At 37.6% G+C, this 23659-nt stretch overlaps 1 protein-coding gene across 2 annotated transcripts in view; it reads right to left on the bottom strand.

Moving 5' to 3' along the window:
* The window catches only part of btbd11a (BTB (POZ) domain containing 11a), a 214246-nt gene that overhangs the window by 54095 nt on the left and 136492 nt on the right, over positions 1-23659 (bottom strand). For both annotated transcript variants that reach the window (XM_053650321.1, XM_053650320.1), the window contains exon 2: positions 23301-23450. In XM_053650321.1, coding sequence (XP_053506296.1) covers positions 23301-23450 — 150 coding nt within the window. The remainder of the gene's footprint in view (positions 1-23300; positions 23451-23659) is intronic.

Here is a 23659-nt window from a genome sequence, read left to right on the forward strand (position 1 = left end):
CCTTTGATTCCTTGGCGCAGATCAGGAATTTCTTTTTATGGCATGCTCTCAGGAAAGGCTTCTCAACATCAAACAGTTATGAAGGTGGTCTTGAATAGTTGGAACTTAAAAACCCAAGAATAAACTACACTGCTCCATTCCGAAACTGTGATTTCTAAGCCTTTTTTTTTTGCTTTCTGCATCATTTTCCTTACTATCCATTAGCATACAATTATTCCCCCCCTCGATCCTCCAAAATGTCCTTTTCCAGACACATTTTCAACTGTTTCAGATTTAAACTTTTTTTATTATGCCCTTTATAGTGCTTAATGTTATTTTAAGTGCTTATGTCTTTTTAGATCCATTACTCGGCTTGTGCATGTCAACAACCAGCTGACTCTTTTTTGTACAAAATTGATTTATGCCAAAATTGATTTATGCCATGGTGTATGCAACCTGTATGTAACCTGTATGTAACCTGTATGCAACCTGTATGTAACAACATGTATGCAACCTCGTCTTTACACCCTATGCAAACAGCTATAGGCAACAATAGCGTTCCCACAGAGAGGAATTTAAAAAAACATATGTATATACACACACACACACACACACACACACACACACACACACACACACACACACACACACACACACACACACACACACACACACACACACACACACACACACACACACACACACACACACACACACACACACACACACACACACACACACACACACACACACACACACACACACACACACACACACACACACACACACACACACACACACACACACACACACACACACACACACACACACACACACACACACCCCGGGGGGCGCACAGTGGCTTAGTGGTTATGACGTTTGCCTCACACCTCCAGGGTCTGGGGTTCGATTCCCGCTGGGGCCATGTGTGTGCGGAGTTTGCATGTTCTCCCCGTGCTGCGGGGTTCCCTCCGGGTACTCCGGTTTCCTCCCCCAGTCCAAAGACATGCATGGTAGGCTGATTGGCGTGTCTAAAGTGTCTGTAGTGTATGAATGGGTGTGTGAGTGTGTATGTGATTGTGCCCTGCGATGGACTGGCACCCTGTCCAGGGTGTACCCCGCCCTGTGCCCGATGCTCCCTGGGATTGGCTCCAGGTTCCCCCATGACCCTGAAGAAGGAGTAAGCGGTAGAAGATGGATGGATGGTTGGATATATATACAAGGGTGAGTCAAATGAAAACCTTAAAAGTACAATATAAATTTGTGGAACAGTACACTGACAGTACATTTGCCATTGCAAAAATAAAAGTACTACTGGTCCACTTTTCTCCTCAGCCCTCAGGCTACCTTAAACATGATACATTTTTGTGACATCTGCAGTAAACAATGAAAAAAAAGAAAAAAAACTAACTAATATACAGTCATGTTGCTCATTTTATGAGCGCCCCCAATAATTGTATATCACACTGTATACACTGAATAAATGAATAAGCAGATGCACTAGGTTTGGAAGTGGAAAAGCATGTCGCATTACTTTTTGTGCCAAGCAGTTGTGTCAACAAGGGACTGTAGCAAAGATGAAACCAGACCAGTCTTATCGTGTGATCCTTCATAGCCTGGAGCTTCAAAGTAGCCCAGAAAGACAAAGTCAAAGCAGCCTTTCCTTCCTCACTGGCCTCACTGGCCTTTCATCGGCTCCCTGGTGTGACAGGCGGCATGGACTGTTTGATGGCGATATCTAAGGTCTCCTTGATGAACATTACACTACTGCAGTATCCCCTAAATCAGTTAGAGCTCAGTGTACTAGTGTATTACCTGATATTGATCTGTACAGTTATTGAAACTGTGATACTCTTATCCATTTAATATCTGTACTGACTCTCAGCAAGCTTCTGTTGCCAAGTTATGAAAAACATCAGGGGAGGGTGATGTGCTTTAAGATGTTTAAGTTGCGTGAGGAGCCGCTTAACAGCATCCCATCTTTGGTTGATAGATTTGCTGTCTGGCTAGTGTATACTTTGTCTGGCAATTTTAAACACAAGTTTATTGTGATCAAAAGGCCATTGGGATGGTAACACTGATGCTTTGCAATAAGCTTTTATGCCAAGCAGTGTAGCTTTATACCAGACATAATGAACTTGTTGGTCTAATAAACTTTATTGATAATGTGTTCTATCAGTATAAGGCCATGTCATATAATGAACTAACAACAGATTCATGTTATAATACACTCAAAGCCATTATGAACATTGCTATAATTATGCATGGAAATATTTACTGCATTTAAATGACAGGTCAATATTTTTATATTAATGCGCTCAATCTAATATGTTATTGTTCTATAGTAACAGTTCACTCACGGGGACTTGAATAATGGTTGCTCCACATAATCTAAGGCTAATAATTATCCGGAAAAAAATATATTTTTTTAAATTTAACAAAGAAAAACATAAACATTGATATAGGATTGTATTCTGATAAGAAATGTTTTTTTTTAAGTTTATGGAAGGAATTCTAATAAGTTTTCCTCCATGTGAAACACCTTGCGTCAGGCCATATTAGCACCTCAGCATGTTTTATTTTCCTACAACAACATGGCCTGTCATGTTTTATTCCGTACTTAGTACTCTAACGCTTTGCATGTTTTGTAATAGCACCAATGCCAAAGAAACTTGACTTTAGACCTGCATTGATATCTCCCCTCCCCCCCACCAAAAAAAACCCCAACTCTCTAAGAGACCTTGAAACTAATGTTGTGGGAGCCTTATTAGGTTGTCTGTTGCATGAGATAAGAAAATTGTGTGTTAAAAAACAAGCCCTTAATATACCTCCCGGTGGTCATATGGAGATTTGTAAAGAGACTTATTTTCTGAGAAGTACGTTTACATTTTATTCATTTAGCAGATTCTTCTATCCAAAGTGACTAACAAATGAGGACTTGCAATTTTTTTCTTTTTATAAAGAAACTACAAAACTATGAAACTACTAAATGTCATGTCAATGCAGTACATGGCATCCAACTACAATACCTAGAACACAATGCGGCCCACAAACATGGCTACCACTGTCTACAACACCCAATAACCACAAAGATTGTCCCTTTCATGTTCTGGCTTACTGATCACACACACCTGAAACTCAGTCACTCAGTTACAACAACACAGTATATAAGGACTCTTTCAACAACAGTTCACTGCATCGTATATGCTCTGTGTTTCATACCAGTCTATACCAAGGCTTTCTATTGTGATAGTCTATTTGGTTTCCTGATCCTGTTCTGGTTTTCATGCTTTGTTTTGTTTTTTGCCATTGCCTAGTCTAATTCATGTTTGTTCATCACCTGACCATTGCCTGGTTTTTGACTATGCTCTTGTCTCACATTTTGGATTTTCCTGCAAGTTTGTTTAATAAATCCATTGTTTACCTGTGCAGATCTGCATATCTGCTTCCTGGCAATAAAGACAACTGCTGATTAGATCTAAATTCAGTTACAAGTTAAGAAAAAAAATCAGGGCAGTGCTTCCGAGGGGCACAGCAGAAAAAGGGTTCGCCCTATCATCCAGAGAGTGCAAGTTTGAATTCTGACAATGTCATAGTCATCTACGGTCAGGAGTCCAAGAAAGCAAAATTGGCTGTGCTGTCAGGGTGGGACGGATGGCATACAGTACTCCTCCTGTCAATCACTGCTACACTAGCCAATCATGGGTGTCTGTGAGTGCTCTCCCCTGAGTGTGCCCTTTGTGTGTATGTACTAAATCTATTTCGTGTCATGTTCAGAATATAAAATATTTACATTTACATTTACGGCATTTGGCAGATGCCCTTACCCAGAACGACCTACAGAAGTGCTTTAAAGTCTCTATCAATAAATACATCCTGATACTGGTTCACTAGGTCACAGACTAAGAAAACCATCAGTCTAAAAACTCTGTTGGGAAGGTAATAGAGTAAGAAAAGCATACAGACAACACATTTAAAAAAAAAAAAAAATAAAGTCCTAATTTAATTACTTCAGGAAGAAGTAGGTCTTTAGACGTTGTTTGAAAACCGCCAGTAACTCAGCTGTTCGGACGTCTAGGGGAAGTTTATTCCACCACCTAGGTGACAGAACAGAGAAGATGGTGAGAGATGTTGGGGCCAGTCCTGTAGTGCTAGAGGATAGGTGGGAGTGTGGTACAGTGCAGGTTGTGATAAAATACTTCCATGGAATGGATCAGAAATTATGTTCAATTTGATCTGATACTGATCAGGCATTTCATAACAATTTTTCTATCCAAATATTTACAATTCAATTCAATTTGATTTGTATAGCACGCTGAACACTAGACAAATGTCGCAAGACAGCTTTACAATAATACAGATTTAGATGCTTCTTTAGCCAGAAGCAACATTATCAAAAAGACCACATGAGGAACAAATACTGAGATGAACCAGACTCAAAAGGGAATCCATCCCTTTTGAGTGGCACTGTGTATCTGTGTAATCATTTAGCATCTACAGTGTAATATTCATTGTAACTGGAGGACAGCAGGCATGATTAGTAACTGCCCTGGAACTTCACCAGGAATCCACAGAAGACGAATCATTGGTTATGCCTCACTAGCCGGTAAATGTGTTGTTAAAATAGGTGAGCGCTTTTACTTATGTGGGTGAGTAATTTAGGGGTTGCCATATTGAAACCACTCAAGAATTCTGTCGCTGCATATGCACAGCTCTGTGCTCAATGCCCAGCATCTGATACCATCTCTGCACCATCATCCAAATGATTTACCTAGAAACAGTTGGCAACTTACTCTTCATTCCACTCTTCGTTCTGTTCAGTCTGTTCAAGAGGAAACCTGAACGGATGGTACACAAGACCTTGGACATGATCTCCCATCAGTGCAATCCTTGTACATCAAGTACATCCAGAAATTCCTTCTGGTAAAAGATACAGATGCTTGGTAACTAAAACAAGCTGCTTTAGAAACAGTTTCTTTCCTCGTGTTCTTCAGAGACAGCTGTAAACCCCTGGTTCTTTCAGTTTGAACTGCTGTAACGTTTGCACAGACTGTACTTTGTACTGTGCACTCCTAATTCTCTAGCTTCTCTACTGTCTGTACCTTTTCCACATTTTCACATACTCTTCTGCTAAATTCGCACTCTCTGCCTCAGTATTCATACACATGTTTTAGTTATCATCCACTAAAATCCTTCATGTCTTTGCAGTATTATTATGTTGTTAAGAACACTTGTAGTGTCTGTAGTGTTATCACATCTGGTTATACGCCCCATCTGGCACTACGCTCACACTCACCTGAACACTAACACATCTGTTTCCTGTTTATCTTCAATTCACTTTCAGTATTTCAGCAGCTCAATCATTCCTGTTTTTTTGCCATCTTGTCATTTATCAAGTCTGAGCATTATTTCCCAATCGCTTATCTGGCGTTGACCTTTCTGCTTTCTCTGTATTTTTGATTCTGTTGTCCTGTATTACTCTGTTTGCCTGGTAATTTGACCTTTGCCGGTTTTTTTTTTGTTTGGTTTTTTTTTTTGAAGATTCAGCTTGCTGAATGGACTATTTCCCTCCCAATTTCCCCTTCATTTATCTCCCCAATTTGGTCACCTGCCAATTCCCACCCACCAGTCAGCTTTCCCTTATCATACAACAGCTACCATCTGGGAAGGCTAACACATGCTGTCTCTGAGACATGTGAAGCCAGACAACCTCATCTTTGCAAACTGCCACGCATGTTACATCACAGGGCAGCATGATACCCTCAGAGGAAAACAGTATCCACCCTCTTCCACATACATGAGCTCACTGGTGGCATTGACTGGCTGGTGCTGCTGTGATTGACAGGGGAGAGAGTATGCCATCCCTCCCACCCAGAGTGCTTGACCAATTTTGCTCTCTTGGCTCCTGGTCATGGATGGCTGAAGCAATGTCAGAATTCATCCTCGTGTTCTCCTAACGATAGGGCACCATTTAGAGCCTGCCAACATGGAATTTAATAAGAATTAAGCTCATGATTACATCCATCTGCCTCTAATTCATGACAATTGTCTTGCATATGTGTTGCCTTGTCCTGTACTTTATTGTTTAATATTGAGTGTTGAACTGTACCAAACCCAATTACATCCCATATTGTTGTGTGGTACAGTAATAATTTTTTTTTTGATCTACCATAGATCTTGATTTCCACGAAGCACAGGCCAAGAACACATTCACTGTGTCATCCTGATGTACATTTACGACGGAGAATCCACGACATGACACAGTGTGCTGTTATAGGATCATAATCAATGACATCATCAGATTATTTCCTAACAACAGCATGTCCCAAAGTGTTTTATTCCCCTTACATCACAGTAACTGTAATTTATTCACAAATAACACCATGTATTTTTTTATTCATTTGTAGTTACAATTAATGGCATGATAAGTAATAAAAGTAAAATATTAACTTAAACATGTTACAATAGCTTTACACAACTGTTCCCTCACCAGACGTTATATTTTCTCTCTCTTGAAGTTAATAAGAAAAAAAACTTGCCATGTTTAAAATAAACCACAAAGCACAAAGCCCTCGGTCCTGAGTGAACAGGCATCTCATTACAGAAAGCTGCACCATATCAACTGTTATTAATGTTTTCCTTGTTAAATAACATTATGCTCTGTTTATTATTAGTCTTAGATTATGTGGCGTGTCTATCATACATAAGGGCCAAACATGGCCCTGTGTTATCTGTTTCTAGAGCAATGATGATATATTAGAAGGAGCACATTAATATATTAATATTTAGCTTGCAGCCGGCACTACTGTCAGAGTGGCTGCTAATCAACACCCTTATGACCAATCAGATTCAAGAATTCACTGACACTATGGTATAGAAATAAAAATATTTTTAGCAATTGCAAAAATGTCCCAAATTTTTTTTACTAATCCAAAATGGATACCATTAATAATAAACAAATAATATTCATAATAGGCCTGCCACAAAATCTTTTCTTTTTCTCCACTTCACTTTGTGAAACATTTACACTAAGGTGCACAGTCTCACATCAATTAGTGTGAATATACACATACTTCCCATTGTTTAGACATAATTAGGAAACAGACGATAGGGACCAGATGGCTGTATCAGATTACAAATAGAAACATTTAAAAGAGCATGTCAATACCATAAACCCTGATTGGAGCAGCCAGGGGTACTGGTGTCTGAGCTCGACTCATGTTTTATTCATACCAGTCTGTGACATCTCCTACAGTGAAGCCCTGTGCAGCCGCACCAGCGGGGCCAGACAGTGATCAGTGCTCTGCAGCTCTGCTTACTTTAGAGTCTCTAAATCTCACTTTCTGATGAAATATTGCACACTATTGTTTATTCCTCAAGGTGGAACAGGATTTATGGTGTTATGCGAATATCCATCAGTAATCACAAGAGGACACAGATGGAGCTGGCATGATGAAAGAAAATGACCGTAGCTTTTACTGTGGAAATCCTGACGGGCTGTGTTATTGCGATTTCTACAATGAGCCTGAATTCGCCACTCAAGGTTGTTTGTCATTTCATAACTACTTTTTATAGACTTCAAATTTAAAGGCTTTTTATAGGAGAAAATATAGTAGAAACTGTCGACATTTCTCCATGTGAAGGGTTTTTCCAGGCTGCCACACATTTAGCTTATAAAGAATGTATAAGCTATATGTAAACTTTTGAACAGGATGATCTGTGTAAATTATTATTATTTTCTTTTCTGGGAAACATGTAAATATCTTATGTAGCTTCTGAGGGGCAGTACTAAATGAAAGAAATAAGATCTTTAAACAAAATACTAACTTTATTTGGCAGTACTAAATAAAACACAAATGCAATTTTTATGATCCCTCATAATCTTTTTTTTAATTATTATAAAAAATTTTGCAGATTCTGCAAGGTGTATGTAAACGTATGACCCCAACTTTACAGTGAGGGAAAAAAGTTTTTGATCCCCTGCTGATTTTGTACGTTTGCCCACTGACAAAGAAATCATCATTCTATAATTTTAATGGTAGGTTTATTTGAACAGTGAGAGACAGAATAACAACAAAATAATCCAGAAAATCGCATGTCAAAAATGTTATAAATTGATTTGCATTTTAATGAGGGAAATATGTATTTGACCCCTCTGCAAAACATGACAGTACTTGGTGGCAAAACCCTTGTTGGCAATCACAGAAGTCAGACGTTTCTTGTAGTTGGCCACCAGGTTTGCACACATCTCAGGAGGGATTTTGTCCCACTCCTCTTTGCAGATCTTCTCCAAGTCATTAAGGTTTCAAGGCTGACGTTTGGCAACTCGAACCTTCAGCTCCCTCCACAGATTTTCTATGGGATTAAGGTCTGGAGACTGGCTAGGCCACTCCAGGACCTTAATGTGCTTCTTCTTGAGCCACTCCTTTGTTGCCTTGGCCGTGTGTTTTGGGTCATTGTCATACCCATCCATGACCCATTTTCAATGCCCTGGCTGAGGGAAGGAGGTTCTCACCCAAAATTTGATGGTACATGGCCCTGTCCATCGTCCCTTTGATGCGGTGAAGTTGTCCTGTCCCCTTAGCAGAAAAACACCCCCAAAGCATAATGTTTCCACCTCCATGTTTGACGGTGTGGATGGTGTTCTTGGGGTCATAGGCAGCATTCCTCCTCCTCCAAACACAGCGAGTTGAGTTGATGCCAAAGAGCTCCATTTTGGTCTCATCTGACCACAACACTTTCACCCAGTTGTCCTCTGAATCAATCAGATGTTCATTGGCAAACTTCAGACGGGCATGTATATGTGCTTTCTTGAGCAGCGGACCTTGCGGGCGCTGCAGGATTTCAGTCCTTCACGGCGTAGTGTGTTACCAATTGTTTTCTTGGTGACTATGGTCCCAGCTGCCTTGAGATCATTGACAAGATCCTCCCGTGTAGTTCTGGGCTGATTCCTCACTGTTCTCATGATCATTGCAATTCCACGAGGTGAGATCTTGCATGGAGCCCCTGGCCGAGGGAGATTGACAGTTCTTTTGTGTTTCTTCCATTTGCGAATAATCGCACCAACTGTTGTCACCTTCTCACCAAGCTGCTTGGCAATGGTCTTGTAGCCCATTCCAGACTTGTGTAGGTCTACAATCTTGTCCTGACATCCTTGGAGAGCTCTTTGGTCTTGGCCATGATGGAGAGTTTGGAATCTGATTGATTGATTGCTTCTATGAACAGGTGTCTTTTATACAGGTAACAAGCTGAGATTAGGAGCACTCCCTTTAAGAGTGTGCTCCTAATCTCAGCTTGTTACCTGTATAAAAGACACCTGGGAGCCAGAAATCTTTCTGATTGAGAGGGGGTCAAATACTTATTTCCCTCATTAAAATGCAAATCAATTTATAACATTTTTGACATGCGTTTTTCTGGATTTTCTTGTTATTCTGTCTCTCACTGTTCAAATAAACCTAGCATTAAAATTATAGACTGATCAAAATCAGCAGGGGATCAAATACTTCTTTCCCTCACTGTATTTATTTTCAATGACAGCTGCTAATTTGATTGGTAACTGTGTGTTCCAAACCACATGAATTTATAAATGAGTGAATACATAGTAGCATGTGAAAGGAGACAGCGATCGACTACTTAAAGTAAGTACTTATACTGAAAAATAATAAAAAAAAGAATTACATGGGTTTTTAAAAAAAAAATCTTTTTCCCCTTATAGTGACTCATAATAAAGGTAATATACTACAATAATTCACAGGCACTAACTATGGTTCTGATTTGTTTGGAGCTCAAATTTGGGAGTTGATTTATGATGTGAGTTTCAAGACTTGACACTTACTTCTTATCTGTTTGAACATTTGCATAGAAGTAATACCTGCAGCTTTTGCAGTATGAAATCTTTAAACCATCCCACATCTGTTCACAAATCTTTACTTGTGTGTGTATCACATAAAGAATGCACATATCGTGAAGGCCTACTAACGATGGAAGAGTAAATTGAATTTTTCAGCTCCGCCGTTGCCTCCAGTCACATTTTACAACTGCAATATCATTTGTCATGGTCATTTGTTTTAGAGTCCACACACACACATTTGCTTTGGGATAATTATCAGCTGCAGGTTTGAAGTCTTCTACAGCAAAACTCTCTAAAATACTATACATACTATACTCCTGTTTAGCAATTCATTTTCAATGTAATGTTTCTTATTGTTAGAGAAAGATCATCTGTAAGAGTTCACGGAACCAGAAATAAGAAATAAGAATAAGAAAATATCTAGTGGTAGAAGTCCAGCTTAGATAAATAAATCTACACAATACAGGTGTAATGCAATAATACTGTATCTGTGTCTGTTTAATGGTTTAATGCTCCAAATATTCATACCTGTATTAATTTTAATCAAGAAGTTAATATTTTTGTTTGTACCTACCTAATGAATTTAGTTGGTTCTAAATATTAACAAATTAGTAGCTGCAGTTTCAGGTGAATGACTTTGGTCTTTATTTGAGCCTCATCTCTGAACATTTGTTCGCACCCACGTGAAAGTAAAAACCTTGCATTTTGTCGTCTGTTGGATTCCAGTCCCTATACACACTGGTCTCAGTTAGATGCCTTGTAAACCATTCTGTCATGCTTTCTTAAAAAATAAATAAATAAATACAGTGTGCATCCTATTCATACTTGTATTTACAGTGGTGTCCAAAACTCTAAGAGTACAAATGAAAATGCTTCTATTTTGCTTTCTTTTCTACAACAATTTTCCTTACATATGATATTATTGACAACACATGAATTTTAGCGCTTCATAGTATTTGGTACGTCCCCCCTTTTTTTTTTTGCTTTAATGACAGTGTGTACTCAAGCTGTCAAGGACTCCACAAAACCTTATGATTCATTTCAGATCAAATCCATCTGCATGTCGCCTGAACACATGCTTTACTAGAAGAGATTAGGCATGAGGAAAATCTGACCTTTTGTACAAAGCATTTAACATGCTCAATATTATATTTTGCTTACATTTGGATAGGGACCTATAAGTAGTGCAGAATCTTTCATATTAAATATGCAATCTTTTAATGCTTTTCATTTTATTTTCTTTCACATTTGCAAAACCTTCTGTTTATTTTCAAATTTAAATGAAAAAAAAAAGAATCTCAGATTTTCTAAAAGATTGTCTACAATAAATAGAAATAGAAATAATGTATTTATATTTAGTTACATCCCTACTACAAACACATAAGTTATGAAATGTTTCTGCTTGTCAGAGAAGGCAAGTTGGGGAGACTTTGAAGCTTGACACTGTCATTTATTTATTTATTTATTTATTTATTTATTATTTTGGGATAAACACTATTATGAAGGAAGATCGTGGATAATTTGAAAGGCTACAGCTGAGTTCTATTGCACCTTTCACCAGTGTACCATTATAACATTAAAATACCTAAACACCAATCAAATGAAATAAAACTCAATTTATTCTTTTCTGTGCTTAAAGGTAAAAGGAATAGACATCAGATCCTCTACAATTCATGTCTATTCTCTTAGCATCTACAATATCAGACTACAGTATTTCCTGTCTGATTAGTTCATATGTTAATCTGTAACCATTGTTCTACCATGCTTTTTGTTTTAATGAAACTACCAAACCATAGCACTTTCAACCATGAGGACATATTTCTACATGTACCTCAACTAAAAAAAACAAAACTTAATTTAAAATCCCATCCCACGGAAGACTGCAGGATATTGCAGCCTTCGGGTGATGGTTTACTATTTGGATTCTGCCTAGTACATTTGTCATGGTCGATTTGTAGGAAATTGTGCATGTAAGAGGAAGCTGTGAAGTAAAGAGGATGAAACTGAAGACTCAATTGCCTCGATGGTCAGCGACATCCACCAGAGAGGAAGGGAGAGGCTCTGTTTTTCATTCTTGGGGATTGAATCCGATTCCAAAGTGTTCCCACTACTCTTGATGACTAATTAACAGTAAAATGATTCGTCCAGTCGTCTGTTGACCTGTGCTATTTCAGGCTGTCTGAAGAGCATTGGGCAATTGCTTTAAAATCATCTATATAGATGTAAATCAGGGCCAGGATGTGAACAAAGAAGCTTTCATTCAGCATGCGAACACTGGAAGGAAAGAATCCAGGGTGAAACCCCTCATTTTATTGAATTATGTAAAAGAATTTTTTTCTATGAGATGTGGAAAATGAAAAGATTTTCTCTTTTGCCTGCTAAAAGCTGCATCTTTTAAAGGCTCCTTTATTTTGAGAATTAATCCTCACATTTAAAGTTGAATTATTTAAGTAAGGAAGCGATCATGATGGGGCATTCTGTTATAGGAAAATAATCAACAACACGATGGTGTAATTCCACACGACAAGAAGTGGAGTTACTATTACCACCCTGAAGTTGATTATTTTCCAAAAACAGCATGCTTCAAATCTATATTTCCTCTTATTCTATAACAATTTGCGATGCACCGTTTGTTTGATCCCATCCATTTTTTTTAAGTGATCAAAAATACTGGAACATGTAAGGTGATTCTTGCTGCCCAGATGTGCCCTGTTATATGGATTGTGAAGACTGCATTTGTTGTTAAAAAGGATAAACCAACATGAAGACCAGACAGCTGTCTATGGGAGAAAAGCAAGCCATTTTGAAGCTGACTGGTCATTGCTCATTGGGCTTGCATGGCTGCTTCTGGAGTGGTTTCACTAATCTTTATTGATGATGTAACTCATGATGGTAGCAGCAGAATGATTTCAGAACTCTACAGGAACAGTCTGTTTGCCAATTTACCATGAAATGCATTCAATGTAAATGGGAGGAACTTCATCATGCACCAAGACAATGACCCAAAACACACTGCTAACTCAACAAAGGACTTCATAAGAGGGAAAAAGTGGAAGGTTTTACACTGGCCAAGTCAATTACCAGACCTTAACTCAATTGAGCAGCATTTCACCTCCTGAAGAGGAGACTGAAGGGAGAAACCCCCTGAAACAAACAACAACAGTAAGAGGCTACACTACAAGCCTGTAAAAGCAACACAAAAAAAAGGAATGCAACAGTTTGGTGATGTCAGTGAGTCACAGCCTTGATATAGTTATTGAAAGCAAGGGATATGCAACCAAATATTAAGTGTTATTTACTTTTCCATTACTTTTGCTCACCCAAATATTGAGTGGTCTACCACCAAATGTGCCATGTTTTAAGTTTTTTAAAACATCTAGATGTAAATATGAGGAAATGAAAGCTGAAATCTCTTTAATGTACAGTGAAAATAATCGAATTGGCAGTTACTTTTGAGGGGACTGTACAGTAATCATTAGTAACAGTCAACCTCTATTCCCAGTGAGAAAAAAATAGTATAGTAATAGTATAATAATAGTAAACCTAATTAGTCATGTTTATGATTAACTATTCTCAGTTGATATGCACTGTTTTATATAAGCTACTGAAAATTCACATTAAATCCAATCCAGTAAATGAGACATGAAAAAGCTATTAAGACAAAAAACAGTAAAAAAAAAAAAAAAGAAAAGAAAAGAAAAAAAAAAGAATATATTGTAATTGAAATAATATAAAGCACACCTTTCCCTACTTCTTCACTCACCCATTATTAGGCTTTCATTTATCCAGGGGGCTCTTTGTCAGATCTGTTTGTACCTCTGGCAAATGTTACAGAAGCAAATGAATAGCTGCGAACAGGGTCAAGACTTCCTGAGGAGACATTACTATACCACAATGAAAAAGAGACCAAACCAATGTACTATACAACACATATCAACTATAAAAATCCTCTACATCCCTACAACCTGTGAACTTGTTCATGACTTCAATCCATCCACAGAAGAAATATTCAGCACTGCTGTGAACTACCCTAAAAGCTTTATCTGACAGTTTCACTAAAGACTAAAGCTGTCGAGATGGCTCGCTTTGTTCCGATATATTTCTTATATATGTTTTTTTGTTTGTTTTCTAATCACAAATCTGACCATAGCTACTGTATTGAACTATTGAGTACCAGGGCTAGGGATAGGGTTAGATAATGAAAAAGGTAGTGAAAAGACAGAAACAAAGAAAATAAGATGCAAATGTTCTACTGGATTTACAGTTGAGTTGAAGCTTTTATTCCCTTAGGACAAAATAGAGTCAGTGAATTTATTGCTGCCTCAAAGCTCCAGGTTCTGATCCTGAGCCTGTTTTACTCTCTGTGAGTAAGATATTTGAGGGTTCTTCAGTTTCCTCCCACCTTTTCCCAAAAACATGCTGGTATATTTGTATGACTGTGTTTGATGTCCTACGTTGGACTGGTGTTTCATCTAGGGTGTATTCCTTCCCTCCTTCCGCCTAGTGTTCCAGATTCACTGCAACCCTGACCAGGATAAAGCTTTAAATGATAATGAATGAATGAATGAATGAATGAATGAAGACATCGTGTTTGTTCCCTCATTATCACAAGTAACAAAAATATATGTTAACTGTTAATTAAAGTATGCATTAAAATAATGCAATTTATGCTTACAGGCAAACCCTTTTTATAAAATGGCTTTAGAAAATGTCTTTAGAAATGCCTCCATCCTACTCTCCAACTTTAAGAGCCTCTCAGTACTATTCACCACTGACTTTTCCTGACATATCTGTCCAATCTTTGTCTGTTTTTCTGCCAGATGTCATACACTGACTTCTTCCTATGAAGTATGCAGATCACAAAGGTCATGGTTTGGCTCTTCTCAAACTATTTTCTTGGTTGTCTTGGATTGTAGTCTTCTTGCAGGGTACACTCACATTTTTTGTAGCTCTATTACATTTATTTATTTATTATTCAAAATAATAATAATCATAATATATATCATTTGTAAAACAGAAGTAAAATTCTTTTTGCACTTGTATTTGCACTGTATTTACTTACTCTATGTCTTCTACATAGCGACGTGTGCTATAAATAACTCCAGTCCACTGAGTCACTATTAAACACATTTATGGTGTACATTTCATTATTAACAGAATATGTGCAAGTATTGCTGTGGAGTAAACTGTCACCATAGCAGGCGGGTGAAGCTTCTGGGCGCGGAGCCAAAAACCGGAGCCCTGTTTGCAGCTCCTGCTGCCACTTGTACAACAGAGGGGTGATTGACTTCATGCCAGCGTACACATAGGTCAACAAAACACTGATTACTTTTTGTAAACTGGAGCTGAATTACTTTGGACTGAATTAGCTGAATGTAATCAATTACAAATGGCTAAGATCATGATTGTGTAGAGGTTACCATGGTGGGGTTCACACACAAACACACACACACAAGAAACTCCACAGCGTAACCTTGACCTGAACTTCGATGGATGCAGTGCTACTGAAGGAACCTGAACAATACCAAAGAAGGAAATTACAATAATACCACAAAAAGCTTGAAAACATATTGCACACTGGCTCTAATTCTAATTGCATACACAGCCATAAAACACCAACAGACTTTAATCTTCCTTGTGATTTAGATACTTCATTTAGTCAGCATAATTAGTGAAATGGTGAAAGAAATGAGAGTTAGCAGAGTGGCTACACTAACACTGAGATAATCATTATCAACACCCAGTACTGCAAAATGTAGAAAAACTGTGTTTTTTGTCTAATTAACCCATTTTTAACGAAAAGACTACATTTTGTGACAATGTTTGTTATAAGGGCTGTAGACTCCAGTCTTGAGATATTTTCTGCATTTAGTCTAACTGTGCCTTGTTTTAAGACTCCCTTCTTTTCCTGTTTACCCCGCATATTTCCTATTTCATTAAATCACATGGCTATTTTGTTTTCACTTTCCTGATGCAGTTCTGGCTCAGGTCGAGGAAAATTCTCTGTTGGTGTTTTTATTATTAATCATTTTGAGTCAAAGAGTGGGTTGTAATTTAATATGTAGCACGCAATATTTGTGATTTTTCTATTACGGGTGCCTCTGCCAGTGAGTGACATTTTCTATGTCTATGACTATGGCTCATGGAGAAAGAATTAATATTTTGTGATTTCATATGGCTCACCAATATCAGACAGCAAAGCAAGCTAAACCTGATTACATTTGAACAAAATAGACCGAAGAAAATATACTATATATATATATATATATATATATATATATATATATATATATATATATATATATATATATTAATATTATATATATATAAAACTACTATGAATATTAATATAAAATATTTACAGTGCCCTCCACTAATATTGGCACCCTTAGTAAATATGAGCAAAAAAGGCTGTGAAAAATTGCCTTTATTGTTTAACCTTTTGATCTTTTGTACAAAAATTTGCAGGAAGAAAATGGCCAGAGTGGGTTGAGTTAATAGGAAGCCTACAATAACTCAAATATTCACTCTTTACATCCGTGGTAAGTAGAAAAGCATCTAAGAATGCACAGCACATGCCAACTTGAGGCTAATGGACTACAACAGCAAATGACCACATCAGGGTCTGCACCTCTCAAGAACTGCAAACTGAGGCTACAGTGGGCACAGGCTCACAGAAACCCGGCAACTGAAAATTGGAAAAAGACTTTTTTTTTTGTCTTAATAATGTCAAGAGAGGAAAAGGAGAGGATGGTGATGTGATGGTGACTGTTCATAGCTGCTTTAATGTAAGTGATTACAGAAACTAACTTGTTTCCTGGATTTTCCACAATAAATGCAACTAGAGTATTAATTGTATTTTTTTAAATAAATAAAAAATATATATAACTGCTGGCAAATTGCTGCGTTATAAGAGTAATAAAACACTTTGGGAAATAATTTGCTACTAGCCGCATCATATCACCCCACTGTTTCTTATTTTCCTACAAATGCACGCCCCCAACATGTTTTATTCCTTATATAATGCCTAGTATTTGAAACATAGCCAGCATGTTTGATATGACAAACACAGAAGCATTGTTCTATTGTTAGTTTGCTAAAATGCATGTTAAATCCAGTCAGCTCTTAATTAACAAGGTCCATATGAGACCAGATTTCCTAGCCAAATTTTTAAATCAATTCAATCTGTATGCATGACCACAGGAGGATACTTGGAAGACTTAGTCACTGCCATCTTGTGACTAAGAAGGGCTTTAAGCCAAATGGTTTTAGTGAATTGTGAGACTGCTTTGATGAAAAAGCTCTTGAAAGCACACATAATAATGTGAATCCTCTTTAGAAATAAAAGAGGAGGAAGACAGATAATTTAAGGCACATTTGTACCAGAGGGAATAAAGACTAGTTGTCTCTGAGCTCTAGACACAAATTTACTACATATAGTCATGCAGACACCCACACAGACGACACACAGGGATGTATCCACAACCACGCAAAAAATAAAACTAAAAACCAAAAAAAAAAAAACCCCAAAAAAACTATCACTATGGCAACAGAATTCCTGATAATACATGATATTAGCCTTTAGTATGTTACAGTCTATTTAACCATGACTGCTTTTTGTTTCTGTTTAAAAATAAACAGGAGGCTAGCAGTAGTCGGTGCTTCCTTAAAAAAGTAATAGTATGACCTAAACAGTATATGAAAGCCACGGCATGGAACTGATAGTCCCTATTGGTAAGAGCTTCACACTGGATTGCATTTACTGGTCTTATTATGTAGCATGTGTCTTTGACCACAGAAACCTCTAAGAAGAACCAATGCTGAATTATGATGGATAATTACAGTAGATGGATAAACTCTCATTAGTAAACAGATTCAAAAAGGCTGGACAAACACACATGCCAGAATGAAACAGCAACACAACGTTATTATTATTATTATTATTATTATTATTATTATTACTACTACTACTACTACTACAACTAATAATAATAATAATAATAATATTAATAATAATAATAATAATGACCAACACTTTATTTCAGGCCAACATTTCATTTTTATAAGAATTTAGAAGACGAATGTTTCTATTCATCCAAGCTTTTATATAGCTGTGCTGTTGAAGCTGGCCAAAATAATAAGTACAACTAAGTATCATCAGCTTAGAACTGAAAGCCAGCATTATATTTCTGGATTACATGTCTGAGAAACCGAACATAAAGGAAAAAATAATAAGGTATCTAAAATACAATCTTGGTGGGCACCATATGGCAACTAGCATCTAAACTTGTCTATCTAAACTGGCAGTCAACACTAAAGTAGTGGTACAATTGACTCTAATGAGAAGCTGAAAACATATTATGTCCCAAAAACTCCAATTGTCCTATATTCTAGTGTCACAATAAGGTAGAGGTGTGCTTCAGGACTGGGATCCTAGTTGCTGAAATTGGCAGTTTTTGGAAAGGAGAAGTTGTGGAGGTCAGAAATATGATTGGTCTTGGCTGATGAGGTTGATAACATACATGAAGAACCTGGTATGGCGACGAGCTCCCTCAGCACCTGGCTGATGGGAACTTCCGTAACAGGAGACTGCCTGGATGGATGGGGTCATTAACAATGTTCTGGCCAAGTGTCCTTGCATTGGTGGGCAGTGGTAGCTCAGTGGTTAAGACGTTTAGCTACTGATCAAAAGGTCATGAGTTCTACTGCCAAGCTGAAACTGTTGGGCCCTTGAGCAAGGCCCTTAACCCTGCCAAATGTCATATATGTAATGTAAAGTATGGTGTTAATATGTGTGAACAGGTGTCAGATAATCTTCTCAGCAGTATGGATTACTGATACATGTTGTAATAGTTTCCTGGACTGAGAAGAACATTAGGGGAACAGCAGCAATGGAAAATGTGAGGTGCTCTGATGTTGGCTTGGTAAAAGTGGAGCATTGATTCACATTACAGTGGTGCTGTGGAGAAACAGAGGTGGGTGTGATGGTTGGCCTCAATGCAGAGCTCAATGTATATCTCAACAGTTCTTGGTTATTTTGAAAAAATATCACCAACTAAGTTCATTACAAAATATTGCAGATGAGCACATGCAAAAATAACTCGGGGGGGGCAGTCCTATGCACACCTCTACCGTAGGCTTATATGCCAACTACATTATTAAAATGCTTTTAGCATTCGCTCATCATCAACATAAGGCCACATTATGACACTTCATTACAATTAATGTAGTTTTATAAGCTAGGAATTTGGGTATGTAAATGAAGCAGAATTATTTAATCGTCAGTTACACCCAGCAGACCATTCAGTATTTGAAATCAATGTACAAAGGCTTGCTGTAATTATACCTTCAATGGAAGACAAAACAAGTGGCCAGTTATTAATGATACTAAACCTAGTTTTTGGCACAATAGCAAATGTGCTGCATGCTGCACCATGCCCTTGAAAGCTGTTCAGGATTTGAAAATCTGTAACTATACATATGAACTGAAGAAACAACAAATAATGCAGTATCCTTCTGAACTTTCTGCAGTGACTTAGACTGCCAATATTAACTGGTTTTCCTTTCATTCCTTCTTCTTCCTGACAAACATTATTTTTCATATAGTTTGTGACCTTAGCATTATAAGGGTCCCATCCATTCTTAACCCAGATGGAACCCTGTAATACTAATGTCACAAGTTTCATACAGAAACATTCTTCCTCCCATCCATTTTCCCACTATTTCTGACATCTTTCAAGCTAAAACTACCAAACGTGTGAGCACACACATTTGGCCTTCCTTTATGCATCATTTCTTCATCCTTTGCTTGTCTTCCCATAGACATGAAACCGTATAATCCTATAGACTTCAACATATTAAATTGGCAACTAGCTATCTAACATTAGTGTAGCAAGCCAGCTAATATTAGAAGACAGACTTTATTGTTACATATACATATGTTAGGAAGCTGGGATCAGAGTGCATGGTCACCTAGCATTACATTTCTAGCATTAGGTCATTTATTGTGTGAGAGTATCCAAGTTACCCTACACCAATCAGCCATAACATTAAAACCACCTGCCTAATATTGTGTAGGTCCCCTTTGTGTCGCCAAAACAGCTCTGACCCTTTGAAACATGGACTTCACAAGACATCTGAAGGTGTGCTGTGGTATCTGAGACGTTAGCAGGAGATCCGTTTCCATTCACTGTTTGATGCACAAGAAATAGGAAAAAAATATATCCATTTAAAACCACTTCATCCTGGTGTCATTTATCATTAAATGTTTATAGAGACAATGGGAAGAAAAATAGGGCTTGGAAGTAGCAGAGATTGTTGGAGCCTCTGGTGAGTGTATATAGCAAATACAGTTAGCGAACCAACATCCACAATGATTTGTGCATTATTTTTTCTTTTTATTTTGTTTATCTAGATAGCTTTGGAATCTATATATACAGTAGCTATTACTGTTTCGTATCTGAATGCTGGACGGCACTGTACATTTACAGTGCATTATGTTGATTGGATTTATAGGATTTATGGTGATGGCATCAATTCACATCATGTATAGACTGCAGTTTATAGTATATAGTGATCTTTTCAAATGTCTAAATTTCTCTTGCTCCTATAGTCTAGTAGCTCCAGTGTTCATGCTGTACTCAGCCACTTCTCTTAACTCTTAACATAAACTCATCAACCTTTTCATCCCACAGAAGCTCATAAATTTTTATATTCCTTAATTATCATAAACATGTAAAAATTCAAAGGCTGACCAAAAGCACATCACTGCACTTCATACTGACATAATTCATCCACAGTATCTATCTATCTATCTATCTATCTATCTATCTATCTGTTCTGTTTTGCTCCATCTCTCCATCCTCCCACAGAAAGTCATCGATTTCACTACTTCTTGGTTTTCAGGCTAGATCCAACGAAATTGGCAAAAACATTCATCTTCTGACTCAAAGCACATGATTGCATTTCATCCTGATAGCACACTGTTTTTCTGACACTCCTACCCCATCCTTCTATCTTCTTTTATTCCTGCATTGCATAAAAACCCATACATTTTTGGACTCCTAGACTTTTTAAGGTAGATACCTCCTGTAATTACTTTCTATGATAGTTTTTTGTATAGCATGACAAGTCAACTAAAATATTTGCCAACAAACTTTAGTAATTAATCTGATTTTTGTTATCTCAGCTATTCATTTCCACAGTGTTCACACACAGCTGGGTTTTGCCGGTGTATACACAGTCATAAACTGAACCATTGTTGTCCAGCCAGCATATGTGGGTGAGTGGAACGAGTGTGATGGGCTTTCTGCCTCAACACAGAACACACTAATGAGCTACAGAGAGGTCACTTTCTAGCTGTAATTTGCATGAGTACCATCTTGAGTATCTGACTGAATATATGGCTGCACTCCCAGGTGTTTTTGACAGATCTTTATCAAATGCAGACTACCATGTCTATATACACAAGTTGAACTTTTTAGCTGTTACATACTACCACCAAGACAAATACACAACTAGGTCTTAATCTGTTCAACTGTGGTGTGATCTAGCTGGAAAACAATCCATCTAAAAAGAGGCACACCCAGCTCTGATTTGGGAGGGACCTTCCAGCTGCTGACCACTGGCTCCTACACCCACACAACAGTCTAAAAACAGCCAATACCTCAATAGATCATCCAGATGTCAAATAGTTCAGACGGTTCACATAAGGGTGCACTGGAAGGAGAATTTCTATTACACTAATATCTACTTACATACACTATCCAGTATTTATGTGTAGGATTACAAATATATTGTATATAAATACCTTAATGTCTACTGCTCTAAATGATAATGCAATATGATTTGGTTGCTAAAATCAAATTGTCGGTCATAGCAATGGATTAGTCTAAATCTAATATTATTCTATACTGAGCTCCTATTTTACCCATGCTGCCTTGGTCTGATGTACTGTACTATAAAGGACATTTCCAGAGTTTTTATCTTAAACTCTGACTACCACATTTGTAAATATTTTGACGTTTCCCAATACAGAGAAAATATGTTAAACCCATTTACTAGAAATTCACTTGCATGGTATATTTAAGGTAGTTGATATTCTAAGGGTGGTCGCAGGAATTTGTGCAGGTATTTAACTCTAAATTAGAATAAATCTGTATAATTAATCTTTTCAGAGATGGGACACCTTTTTCTATGGGAAATGTGGTATGTGTTTTGTGTTACAGTCACATAAAAGTCAAAAGTCAAAAGTTCCAGCCTAGTGGTTCTGGGGGAAAGCATATGTTTCTAAAAATCTTTCTGGTTTCTGAGTTGCTTGACTTTTGAAATACAAAAGGCCAACTTTGGTAAGCTATTCTCTCAAGTCTGTCTCATCCTAATACACCACATGGCCAAACATATGTGGACACCTGACCAATCACACCCATATGGTATTGGTCAGATTGGTCGACGTGCTCTACAGTTAAAATTTACTTACTTACTTACTATATGTGCTTGTTGAACATCACATTCCAGATTCATTCCTACTTTGCTGTTATCCTCATCTCTTCTGGGAAGACTTTCCACTAGATTTTGGAGCATGGCTGCAGGTGGCTACACATGTGGTTTGCACATTCAGCCGCAAGAGTAATAGTGAGATCTGACACTGATGTTGGGTGAGGAGACCTGATATGTAGTAAGTGTTCCGATTCAACCCGAAGGTGTTCAGTGGGGTTGGGGTTAGGACTCTATGCAGGCCACTTGAGATCTTCCAGTCGAACATTGACAAACCAGCTTTGGACCTTAGTTCGAGTGAAGGGAAATCTTAATGTTACAGCATACAAATATGTTTTAGTCAATTCTGTGCTCTCACCATTGTAGCAACCGTTTGGAGAAGAACCACATATGGGTGTGATGGTCAGTTGTCCCCAAACTTTTGGCTACTTTATCCTAAAGGTGAGAAGATACTGGAGAACTCAAAGAAAATCCATATGGACACAGCAAGAACATTTTAAATTCCACCAAGACAGTAAACCAGGCCCATAACCAAGCCAGTGACCCTGGAGCTATGAGGTGGAAATGCTACCCACTGCACCACAATGCTATCTTGAGTGTATGGTTATAGTTTTAAAAAATGTATTAAGAAAACTCAAAAAACCCTTGGCTTCCATTATAAATGAGCTTCTAGTAAACTGTTTTTTTTTCTTCTTCTCTTTTTTCTCCCTCAGTGCAAGGACACATTATGAAATTATTGTGGTAATTAGAGTATTTCTTTATCTAGAGTATTACTTTAATAAATCATTATATTTTGGAACATATTGATAATATTTTTCTGTGGTTATAGCTTTTCTTTCATTATAACCATTATAATCACGTCTAATAGTCTGTTACTGCATTAGCGTTGCATAGTGGCATCATGATGATGATGATGATCAAACTACAGGCACATGCACACACACACACAAACACAAATATACAGACACAGACTCACTTAGCTCAGCAATGCTCCCCACACGGGTGGCCAGGAGAGATTGTTCAATGGTGCGCAGTTCAGCCTGGGTAAAGACATGACCTTCTGCATTCTTCCCCCCTCTTTGCTGATCATGGTGTACATTCAGGCTGTCCGGCAGGCTCAGCACACCTGTAGTTAAAAAAACAAACAAACATAATATTAGACTTGTGAAAGTCAAATATACAGTATATGAAGTGATTGTGAGACAGCATAAAGTATGCCATTATTAGACTAGTTTATGAGATGTTTTATGAGTCCGAGTCAAGTTACAAGAAGTCGTCTTCAAGACGTCGAGTCCAGAGTCCCAAGATATACAATAGCATTTGCAATATATTCAA

The sequence above is a fragment of the Ictalurus furcatus genome, chromosome 19 (genome assembly GCF_023375685.1).
Source record: "Ictalurus furcatus strain D&B chromosome 19, Billie_1.0, whole genome shotgun sequence".
Classification (NCBI taxonomy): domain Eukaryota; kingdom Metazoa; phylum Chordata; class Actinopteri; order Siluriformes; family Ictaluridae; genus Ictalurus; species Ictalurus furcatus.